At 43.0% G+C, this 12242-nt stretch overlaps 1 protein-coding gene across 2 annotated transcripts in view; it reads right to left on the bottom strand.

Annotated features, from left to right (window-relative positions):
* gfra1a (gdnf family receptor alpha 1a) overlaps positions 1 to 12242 on the bottom strand; it is an 88345-nt gene that overhangs the window by 63110 nt on the left and 12993 nt on the right. Inside the window, exon 4 of one of the 2 annotated variants that reach the window (XM_056395887.1) lies at positions 9905 to 10060. The exons of the other annotated variant lie outside the window; for it this stretch is intronic. Coding sequence (XP_056251862.1) covers positions 9905 to 10060 — 156 coding nt within the window. The remainder of the gene's footprint in view (positions 1 to 9904; positions 10061 to 12242) is intronic. 2 annotated transcript variants of the gene reach the window in all.

The following is a 12242-nucleotide window of genomic DNA, read 5'->3' as shown; positions in this document are numbered from 1 at the left end:
AAGAAATGCATTAGTGATAAAACAAAATGCACTTCAAGATGATAAAGATAAATCTCTTTATCAAACTAATTTACACCCACACACTTTAATATAAACTAAGATCCTCTTAAAAACTTTGATTTAAAGCCTCTTTTCCTCTTTATTTGCAATATTATGCAGCAGGCACTTTAAGTTTGTCTAAAATAGAGTTATTAAACTACTTAATATAATCATATAAGCGCTGGCGGAGGAGAATAGACAACACACATTCCCCGACTTTGCTCTTTTAGCTTTGACATCCACTTGTTCTACCTATTTAAGTTCCTACTTTCATGCACATTTCACCACGCACAGTTCAGTTTAAGGGACTTGAAAGTTATAAAATTAAAGAGTTCTGTTCCCTTGTGAAAGTGAAGCAAAATTGCATAAATGACCTCGGACTCCAGCGGGATCAAATTTCGCTCTTGTTCAACAAATGAACTGGTGCATTAATATATACTTTCACATTCATTTAACCACTGCAGGAGTAGTTACACTTCCCCCCTCCTCTTATCTCCATAACTGCACTGCAACCCTGAGGAGAAGAGCACTTCACATGCTGGAGACCTCTGCTACCGAACTGAAGTGGTTTACCTCAATGGAAATATTAGGGGGGAAAAAAACCCCCACTTTTATCAGCTGGGCCATCACACTTCACTTCGCTTTACTTATTAATTCATTGGTAAGTATGAAAACAGGCGGCTAATTCTGTCTGAAAGTGCATCAAGCCAAACAGCTGCGGGCGAAATTAACTTATCGTATCGTAGCCCGGTTATTCTGGGGTGTAAATCTCCAGTCAGGAAAACAAGTCAAACATCTTAAGATGGAGTGTGGTTGAGTGTAGGAATACATTACTTTGAGTTCCCACTTGTAAATGAAATTGGTTTCCTCGCCAGTCGTAAGCGCATTTGCACTGAGTACATTTCAACCTTCACCTCCCCAAGTTAAGATGCAGGAGCACCAGCGCTTTGCATGTAAATCTCTCAAGTTTAAGCACACAGCCTACGCTCGCTGGCTTGCTCTGTCTGTCTCTTTCTTTCTTTCTGTAACACACACACACACACACACACACACACACTCTCTCTCTCTCTCTTATACCTCCACACACAAAGCTGCACAGCAAATCCAACTCTCACTTTAACTCTCTTAAACTCTATAACTTGTATTTCCTGAGAAATACACTGTAGGGCAATTCCAAAATGACTCACTGGCAGAGACGCAAATTAAGAGTGTACACACACCCGGATACACACACACACACACACACACACACACGCTTGCACATACACTCATTGACACAGCTGCATTGAGTCTCTGGCAAAGGGGGACGCACACCTACGCACACAAATCAGTATTCACCTGTCATGTAAATAAGTAAATGTGACCAGCCAAAGTATTTTTCTCCCCCCTCCTCTTCCTACTAAACATCTCGTCTGTCGCACAAAAGCAGGTAAAACCAGAGCAGGTGCTCACTCACTCTTCCACATAATATTCTCCAAAAGGCCCCAAAACGACAGGAAGCACTTTTGCACTGTTCCTGATTGAAAGTCTGTTCCCACACTGATCTCTGGCCAGCGAAGGAAACGTCTGCTCCAGCACAGTGTGGCATTTGTTGATGTAATGTGGCTCTCTGGAAACCTCCCTGGTGAAACCTCATCACTGCATAAAAGCCACAAATTACAAACCTGGCCCTGCAACACAAGTCAACAACTGGTTTTAGAAAAATGACCCGAGTCTCAACAAGCTCAGCTCTGAAAACCAGAAAAAGCTGGATTTGATTTGCACCACAGGACCACACACACACACACACACACACACACGCAGCTAAAGAAAGCGTCTTCTGTTATGACACTTACATGTCAACATACAGCCGGGTCTCGAGCGCCAAACCAAACCAGAAAATGACTGCAAACAGCATATACTGCATAATTCAAGTGTTCTGCAGCTGAGCAGCCACACTGTGGCTCTCAGTGCACAATATTTACATCATTATCTCCTCCACTTTCCCAGCTCACAAAGCTGCCTGCCCTCCAGCAATCTGGCACAACCGTCCTACTTGCCGTCATGTGCTTCTCGATAAGTAAAAACATTTGATTAGTGATTTTATGGTTATATATTTTTTTTTTTTTTTTTTATGCCATTTTTGAAACTCATGCGAGCTCTTAAGTCCTGGAACCTTGTGTTGCTTTCAGGAGGGATGAAACAAAGCTGAACTTAACAAACTCAGTGTGTGTTTGTAGCTGATATACGAACTTCAATGCGAGCGGTCGGTGGTGAAATTTTAAATCTGCAACTACTACTGCTGCTCTTAAAATATCTAACCATGTTCTAACCCCTTCCCAAAGTCGGCAGAGAACAGACTTATGCAGGGTGTTAGTAGCGTCTTCAGACTCTGACACTTCACAGCCTGAAAACTTTATTTGAGACTTGAAACCTTTCCAAATGTGTGGTGGCGTCTAAATGTTCTCAGTTATTCTCAGGTGCACTACTACGAGCTGTAGGAAGTGGTCGGTTTAACGGTGTCCCTGAGGAGGAGAGGCTTTGTTTGTAATGTGATTTAGGTGAAAGTGAATGATTTAAGGGCCACAGCTTTCATCTCTGCTGGCTTCTTATGAACGGAGGTAATATTTTATGTCACCACTGTAACACTGGTGTCTCATACCCCCTTCAACATACACCGACACTGCTCAGTATTAGCTAAAATGTCATCGCTTCCCGCCAAAAGTTCTCGCTTTTTTGCCAAGTCCCCCCAGCTTGTCACGCCAAACTGTCCGCCAGGGCTGGAGCTACCGCAGGCTTCCCACCATCACTGCATACTGGGAGCAGTGGGAAGACGATGCCCCTGCTCATTTTTCAGCCCACAGAATGGAGCAGAGGCAACAATGTGTGTGTGTGTGTGTGTGTGTGTGTGTGTGTGCGTCAACATCAGTGATTTAAACGGATATGCTCCACAGGCGCAACAGCAGAGTATTGTGAATCACACATCAGGACACCTGGCGCTCTGCAGGATGCACAACAAGGCTGACTCCGTTCTCACACACACACACACACACACACACACACACACACACACACACACACACACACGATGCACATTAGTGCGTCTGGCCGTGCAGCCCTCTCGCTGGTCCGACTGCACATTATGTCCCTTTCACCCCTCCGTCCCTGTGGCTGGACGGTGATAAGTCCCCCTCTCTCAGTCAATGCGAAGCTGTGAATAATGGATGAAGTACAAGTTGTGAGGAATCACAGCGGCGCGCTCACGTGACGGACAGAGACACAAAGAGAGACACAAACGGGGACAGCAGGCATCTTTTACTTCCTCAAGTTCCTCCATCTCCATCGTGACAAATCAGCACGTTAACGGTCGTCTTTTCATTTCAAAACAACACAACTCAGGCGTCCGACAAAGTAAGGTGGCTTCGACCCCTGGGTCGGCCAGCCTCACTGTTTACCGTCGTCTTTGACCTTTAAAACCACTCACACCGCGTTCGTCCCAATCTGTGAACAAGAGCTAACGCCGACACACGTGCACGCACACATCGCTCGCATCCCCTCAAGGCGGCACGGTCAGGCCAGCTCCGATAGACTCTTCCTATGTTGTTATTTCAAGCTCTCTCTGTCATTATCTTGTCTTTTGAACGGGAACGTGTACAAAGTGTGTGTGTGTGTGTATCAGCGCAACTTTGAACCCGAGTGTGATTGCAGAACGGTGAAACAGAGGTGTTTTTGGCTCAGTGTCCGTAACCTTTGGCGGGTATCTTTGCTCCCGTCTGGTTAGTCGAGCGCCACGGTTTCCTTTCGGGGCTCACGCCACGCTCGGTGACCTGTGCCGCTCTGCTTCAACAAATAAGACAGGAGGAGGCGAGCTGAGCGGCGGGGCTTGAGGAGGAGTCTTGAGTAAACACAAAATTATAGAGTCATGTTATTGACCCTGCCTTGTTTTTATAAACTTGCCTGATGATGTTGGGTTTGTTAGTTTTCTTAACCTCTTTAAATATGTATTCTTCCAACCGTTCATTAGTCTTATTTATCTTCCTGTAGCTCGGGATCCTGCCTCATTATCGCTTTTTAATTTCCACATTAGCTAAACTTTACACTAGTGGAATTAAATGGCTTTTTTTGCTTCAGGCCAGGAACTCAGTGCAACAGACACGGACGTAGATCTTAAAGCACTTTGCGTCAAATGTGTATTTCGCAATATATATTTATCTTGTTTATTGACTTTCAGTAAAAATCATATTGTGACAACATGGTCATATTTTACAAAGTTCAGTTCTGAATTAATAATTTAAAGCAAACAAATAATTAAAATGAGCAAAATCTTTGGCTGATGATTATTTCTCACAGATGTAAAGCATCTGTGTGTTTGTCAGCTGAGGATATTCCAGCGCAGAACTGCCGAAGATTTGTCTGTCTGATTAATATCACCGTTACACAGTTTTCCCATCAGAAATTAAAATATAGAAAGTTTATTTTTCAGCCGTAAAACATCCCACTCAAATCTCTCAACTCCCTCCAACTCATAATCCATTACCCACAAATAATGTAAATGCTCTTTATTACAAATAAAATGTTTTACATTAATGTTAAAAAGCGAATGTTGGATATTAAATCTTTACTTCTCACTCGGTATTTGCCTCAAAACTTTAATATCTGTCTGGCTAATATGAAAAGTCTGATACGTAGCAGTGGAAAGTCTTTGTTTGCTTGCGATGACATTTTATTATTTTAATGAATTGCGACTGTAACCTAAAGACACTTGCAGTCAGACAGCTTGATGTACACTTCCTCCTCAGCAGTAACACATGTGTCACTCTCATGAATTATGTACTAACTAACATGTAATGGTTTTACGCTTAATGACTGAACCAGTGACCCGAGCTGCACGCGCTTCACACCAGGAAAATAAATATTCCAGCGTCATTCTCACTGTTTGAATGATGGTCAACGACCTTTACCTTAAATATTTCATATACCTCCATACCTGCATGATTGTTTGATCTTTTTCCATCACTGCATCTCTCGTTTCATGCTTATTTTATGCAGATTAGTAATATTTTATGGAGGTGCCATAAGTTTTCTCTAAAAATGCTTATGTAAACTGTTACAGAGCTAAATAATATATTTACCTTACAGCTCTGTTTCTATTTAATCATCAGTATTTCACACTGAGGCTGTAAGAATTGTGCAAAGTCTCCACAAAAGGAACGAAAGTGTAAAAGCTCTGGGCGTGGCCCCTCATAAGCCTCTCTGACGAAGAATGCTGATTTAAAATAAGCTCTCTCTTTCAGACAGTCGTGACTCATTTGGTTCGGGAGGAGATTTTAGTCTTGCTCATTTAATGATAACGGCTCATCCAACAGACAGCGGGCCAGTGGCCAAATCCTCCGAGATGATGACAGTGTGTTCTGGGTGGTACAGGGACTCATCGGGAACAGGTTTGATCATCGCCGTGGTAACTGTAATCCAGAGGTGTTTGTGCTTCTGCTGTTCTGTGTGTTTTCTTCAACTCTATTTTAAGTTCAAAACTTTTTTAAAAAAGGCCGACGTGTGGCAGCCGTTTATGATGCCAAGTGTTTAGGGCGCGTTCCACATGGGCGGAAAAATGCCCTAAGCAGCGCGTCCGCGGGTTCGACTCCTGCTGCGTGTCGTGACCTGCTCTCTGTCCCCCGCATTTCCTGTTTATTTTCACTGTCCTATTGTTTACAAAACAAAAACGCCGTGAGCTCAATGTAGACAAGTCAAAAGTAGAATATCTACTTCTGAAATATAGATGAAGTTATCCAAAATCTAATATCGTGATACAGTCCAGCCCAAATATCGCGATATACAATAATAACAACATAATATAATTATATTGCAAAGCAGTGAAAGACAGACTGTGCAAAACTACAAAAAACAAATAATTTAATTTTATATATTACGAAGAATATTACATATGGGGGTATTCAATATTAACAGATATCAGCCCAAGCCTTACTTTAAAGCTCAGACTCAGACTCTACAATGATTCTTTGTGACTACAGTGAAAAACACAAGCACCTCTCTCCTCCATCTTCTCCTCTCTGGCTGTTTTCTCAAACTGTCAGCAACCGAGGAACCGCAGAACTCAACCACTTCTTATTTAAAAAAAAAAAAAAGAAGCTTTCTCACAAAAGAAACCATTTCACATCCTTTCACTGAAAAGTTGAACTATTCTTGGCTTAAGAAAAGTGTTTCGACCTGACTGAAAAACAAAGAGCCCAGGGTGAAGCTGTTCTCCAGCGGGTCTGCTTCTCATCTGACACGGAGCTGCTCTCCACATGACAGATTTGGGGGAAAAGGGGAGAAAAATAAAACAAAGAATTTCCTCATGGTGGTCGATGCAGTTTAACAAGGTTATTATTCATTCTAAGGGGTTGCACAGTTTAACCATCCTTTCTGTTCTAATTAAAAAGACCATCTGAATCGTGTGTCAACTTTGAGCTCTGATCCAATCCAATGACAACTGTGTGCAACGTCCCCTTCTATCAATATGTTTGATGTTTTATGGCAGAGCTGTTGGCCTCTCTTCCTCCACCAGAAAGTTAAGGTTGTGATCACATGCCATTTGTTTGTGGAGGGACAGTTTACACAATTTGGCCAGTGCAGTTTTTGTTTTCTTCATTTAAAGCTCATCCAGTGTAAAGGTCTGTGTCCATGTGTAGTGTGATTATAGATCAGCTCTAGCTTCTATATTAATACTGTGAAAGTATCAAAGCCTCAGTCCACAGAGAAATGCACACAGCCTGTATTCAGAAACTGAGCCTTAAAACCAGCCGTCAGGACTTCTGGAACTTTGTGATGTCACAACAAAGCAGTCACCAAGCCCCGCCCACCTGGACCCACCATCCAAACCTTTGCAGGATTTGGTTTCTCTGAGTGTTTTTACCTGAAATCTGCTTTATTTTTATTGGATCTCTCAGAAAACAGTCAGCCAATCAGAAGAGAGGCTCAGAGCCTCCTCTCTTCTGATTGGCTCACCGACTTGTTGTTGCTAGAGCTGCAGAGAGAAGCCTGAGAGAGGAGATGTGAAACTACACTGATATGGTTTTTGCTTCTTAAAACACAGAAATGTTTTGGGTGAAATGTAAAATATGGGATCTTTAAATAAACGAAGAAGGTCAGAAAACTATAACGACGATAAAAATAATGAGGTGAAAATAGCTGCTGCACCGATTCCCATTTAGTCTAGTTAACTTGAAACAAGTGATACTCATAAAGTGTGTAAAAGGCAGTTCATGAAGTCCATTTATTTCCTCTTTTTCAAATCCTCACTGTGGCGCCTTAAACGACATTTATCACCTGGGACGGCGGATCTATTTAAATGACAATTTTGGAGAAACAGTATTTACAGTTAAGCCCTCGGCAGGCATCCATATTCCTGTCAGAGAAACAGAGGGATTGAAGTTTTTAATTAATCTGAACACCAGCATCCCCGAAGATACACTAACAAATACTCTCTCTCTCTCCTACACACACACACACACACCCACCCACACACACACTCACACAAACACACACAACTCAAGACTGTAGCAGGAACATTTAGGCGTGACAGGCGGAGAGTGGCAGAGCGACATATCAACCTTTGCATAAATGTCTCTCTGAGACACTTTGTCAAAATAAAAGTGTCTGAAGAGGCAGATGGAGCTTCTGTGCCCATCGCAAAATACTACAGAGCTGCACTACACCATGAAGGACCATACATCTACATTTTCATCATCCTAAATATCAGCTGACCTTTATTTGTCGAGCACCAATGACTTGATGAAAAAAAAAAAAAGAAAAACCAAACATGAGCTTATCTGAACTCACATGATCCTGCAGCTCCTCGTCTTTGTGCCAGTGCTACCACAGGCAGAGTAAACAATGATATCATATTTCACTGCTGCTTCTCACCTGTAATGTCTTATTTTTATGTAACAAAGGTTATTTTCCATCCTAGAGCACAGGCCTGTCTGATGCTGTTGCTCTTTTCAGCACAGAGGAAGCGTGCAACAGTAAATCCCAGCGAGAGCTTGTTTACATCAGGAGAAGCAGAAACAGGTAAAACATCAGTGTTTATTTAAATATTCCATTAGCCTTTATGATATCCTGTTATTCAATATACTATAACTTCGTCCCCTCAAACATTAAAACTTTATTTGTTTATTTTCTTTTACACTTTTCACCCTCATTTCCATTCAAGTGTTTACTTTCCCAAACTGAAAATATGTGTTAGAAAACAGGTAAGGTGGAAATGCTGCTAATGAAATCGAGAGAGACGATGTGTGCTGCCCCTCAGGTGTTAGTCACAACACACAACTCAGCGTGATTCAACCTCATCTCGCCGTTGATGCAATCCCCCCCTTCAGCAAGACTCGCAGCAGAAAACGTGCGTGTTTGCCGGCGAGTGAGCATTTCTGTGTTTGGCCTCTTTTGGCGTGCAAACACGTTGCACCTATGCATGTGCGATGTCCGTGCATTTATCTTTGAGAAAGGCCCGTGTGTTTTGCAGTTCTATAAAATAATCTATTAGTATGCCACTTGCCTGTGTTTGTGTGTGTGTGTGTGTGTGTGTGTGTGTGCACACTGGCTGTATATGTACACCAAAATTGAAATTATGCAGTGAATTGCAAAATAATGGCCAAATTCATTCACAAAGACATAGCAAGTTAACTTTTCAGCAGGCCGTGATGCAAAATGAAATATTTCCTTTGCACCATCACAGCCTGCAATAAGCTGTTTTTGGCCATAAAACTAATGTAGCAGTCACAGACATTGACTGCCCTCTAAAATGGAAATTCATAAACCAAAATGCCACAGTGGGAATATCAAAATATGACATATCCTCTACTTCTTCCACTTCACCCCAACCCATCCACTTCTCTCTGTCTCTCCCCGCCTTCCCACTCCATCCCTCCGTCTCTTCTCCAGGGTTTTTACAACAGAGAGCACATCTGCTGTAAGAACTCCTCTGAAGGACATGTCTACTCTCCCTGACACAGCTGACTAAGCAGACAAACGGACGGACGGGCCAACGGACTGACACCTCCTCTCAGATGTGTCCCGGGGGAACCCAAAATCTATAACCAGCTTAATCTGATACCGAGGAAGGTAAAGTCGGTGTGAACGGTTCAACAGATCCAAGGAAGGGTTGAGATCACGGGTCTCATATTTCAACCACAAGCATCTTTGGAGCAGCTGCAGCTAAATTCTCAAGCTACTGCACCTTCATTTCAGATCCTGTAAAATATACTGTAATTCTGTGAACTACAAGATCGCCTTGACGGTTTGATTTTGATGCGGTTCAGATGCGGCCGGCTTCATCAGTAGTAAGGATGTAATCTCAACCAAGTGCAGGAAACGGCCCAAAACATGTGGGTTTGTTGGTATAAACAGACAGAAGAGTTTTTGATAACCAGCGGCTCTTCACGCTCCGAAAAGCCCAGAACAAACAGAATGAGCCAGAGCAAACGGCAGAGTGCACTCATGCTCACCTTCAGCCTCTTTTTCTACATGTGTCATAAATTGGTCAGAAAGCAAGAAAACATCACTAATGATAAAAGAAAATGAAAACGTTTGTGATGCCCCTCATGAAGCAGCAGGGTCTACGGTCTCATTTTTGTTTTTGAAACTTGCAACCTCGTAATTGTGCAGAGTCAACAACTGCACAAAATTACTGAACAGTTTTTATTTTTTTCTTTACATTTCTACCCTGAATCATTTTGGAAAGGAAATCAACTGGCACAAGTTCAACTGCAGATACTGGAGACAATCTGATGACACAGAACACGTCTGAAAAACAATCATGCATGAGCAAACACACAAACAAACACACAAACACACACACACACACACACACACAGCTCTATGTCGTTACCCAGTATGGCCCAATTGGGATGAGCTCTCCTGTTTCTACTGGGATCCTGAAGTTCCGTGGAGGAGGGGCTCCCTCTGCCCAGAGCGGGCTCTCTGCCCTGGGCGCCCCCCCTGCCTGGAGCCGAGGTTGCGGAGCCGCTCCAAGGTTCCCCACTCTCTGTAAGAGATGTGCTTCATTCAGGACCACCAACCAACAGGGGCATCAGGGGTCATCAGGGTTCACAAAAGGTCACAGGGAGGTCAAGACTCCAAATGATACTCACAGGTCAAAGAAGGGGGGGAGGGAGGAGGAGGAGGTAAAACAAGAACCGGAAAGACAGCATTCAGATTCATTCAGCTGACGGGCAAGAGTCACATTCTGGGTGTTTTCCAGGTGAGCAAAGGTAAAGGCAGAAGGAGCAAACAGGAGCAAGGTTTCTAATGATTCCTGAGGTTCATTAAAAAAGGAAGAATTGTGAGAAGAGTTCAGTACGCCACAGAAGAGAATGAGGAAAGAGGAGCTGTTGCCTGCAACGTCGCTGAGGGAGTATAGTTCTTATCTGCAGCAGACAAAGTCGGAAGAAGCTCTCTGCTCTTTTAAGTGTCGATGTCAATCAAGGAAATCACAGCTGGTCCAAATCACCTGCTCAGTGGCTCTGCATGAGCTCCACAACTGACACCGTCTCACATCAGAGATCACTGGTCTGCGTGTGTGCGTGCGCTTTAAGTACAAATAAAAAGCACAGTTGCAACATAAGAGCAATTTGGGTGGTGTTTCCATAGATTACCCATTGACAAACTGCACGTTCGGCGTGGTGAGAGATCGCTGTTTAGCCCACTTATGTGTGAAGAGAGTCTACACACAGCGGCATCGATCGAACACTGTGCTCGACTCACATGAAACAAGCCCAGAATAGAAGCATCTGAAGCTGCCTGGCAAATTGGGGGCACACAGTTATAGATTTTTAGTTGGGAGGACGGTCGTGGATGAAACAAATGCAAATTTATGTATCAATGCCCTCATTTAACATCTCTGAGAGCAAAGACTGGCACAGAACAAGAACTCAGCTGGATGCTGTTTGTTTGTGCATGTGTGTTTTCTGGGTGCCAGCGGGTGCATGGATTCTTGCACATATGCGTGTGTGGGTCATGTACACTCTTGGCTCTTGGTTGTGTATTTGTGTGTGTGTATGGTTAAGGCTGTGTTTGCTTTTCAGGGATGCTGCTGTTCTGTGATGAGACGGAGAGGCACAAAGGGAGAAGAGAGCGAGAGAGAGAGAGAGAGAGGGGTAAAGCTATTATTCTCTAAAGAGAGGAGTTTGTTAGTTAGAGACACTGCTTTAATCAGACGCACTGTAGCTATTGACAAACATGTTTACAGAGGACAGTGTGTAAATTCCAATCGACCAGTTGGAGCCTTCAAAGTGTGTTAAGCAGGAAGAGATTTGTATTGCTGTACTATGAGGAAGCAATAAAGTTCTGCAAAAATTGCAATAAGGACTGGAAAAGAGGTCAGGTTTCACAAAAACATATGAAGCCAGATCACTGGCAAGCTGTGCGTGATGATCACACACTCACCCAAATAACCTTTTCATGCTTCAGCAGCCATCTACAATGTACTAATGATACATGCAACAACTACGTCACTACATAATCAAGAACTGGATGGAAGCTGCACGAGAGAACAGAATAAACCTGGACACAACCCAAACATCATCACGATAACAAATCTATATGTGTTTATTTATTTTGCATGAGCAAGAGGCGTAACAACAAGCTCTCAGCTTTTATGACTCTGCAAAATAAGGATGCAACAAAACAATATGACAGAAACAATCTGATGCAGTGACAAAAACAACTACAATACATTAGCTTTTGCACTGCTGGACAGGTTTTGAGCCAAAATACATAAATGCACCGGATGCAGCGGATTAACAGCATTGGCTTGTACAGTAGAGTGTGATGTTTCACTCCATTCTTAATGAGAAACCAAGAAATCTTAACTTGTGCAGAACTACTAATGCTATTGTTTATATCGTCTCTGTTGATGTCTGACAGGGAAATCTGTCTCTCATGGATCTAGGAAATATCTACAGCACAACAAGACTTGGGCGAAAGAGGTCTAACAGAGACTGGAGGTAAGAATGAGACATTTCTACAATTTCCTGCAGGGGGAAGAAGCATAACTCTACAAATCCACTTGTATAAAAGAATGAAACAGTATAGCTCAGTCCGGTCCGGTATGCTTTGATAGAGTATGAAATTCTATTAAGACACGACGAAAGCCCTGACGTTCGGAGCCGAGGCGAGTTAATCCTGCGAGTTGACTGTGTGCAGCTGAGGGCTTAGAGCAGCAGCTT

The sequence above is a fragment of the Seriola aureovittata genome, chromosome 14 (assembly GCF_021018895.1).
Source record: "Seriola aureovittata isolate HTS-2021-v1 ecotype China chromosome 14, ASM2101889v1, whole genome shotgun sequence".
In the NCBI taxonomy this organism is placed as follows: Eukaryota; Metazoa; Chordata; class Actinopteri; order Carangiformes; family Carangidae; genus Seriola; species Seriola aureovittata.
The sequence above is the reverse complement of the archived record's forward strand: the minus strand, read 5'-3'. Positions and strand labels throughout refer to the sequence as shown.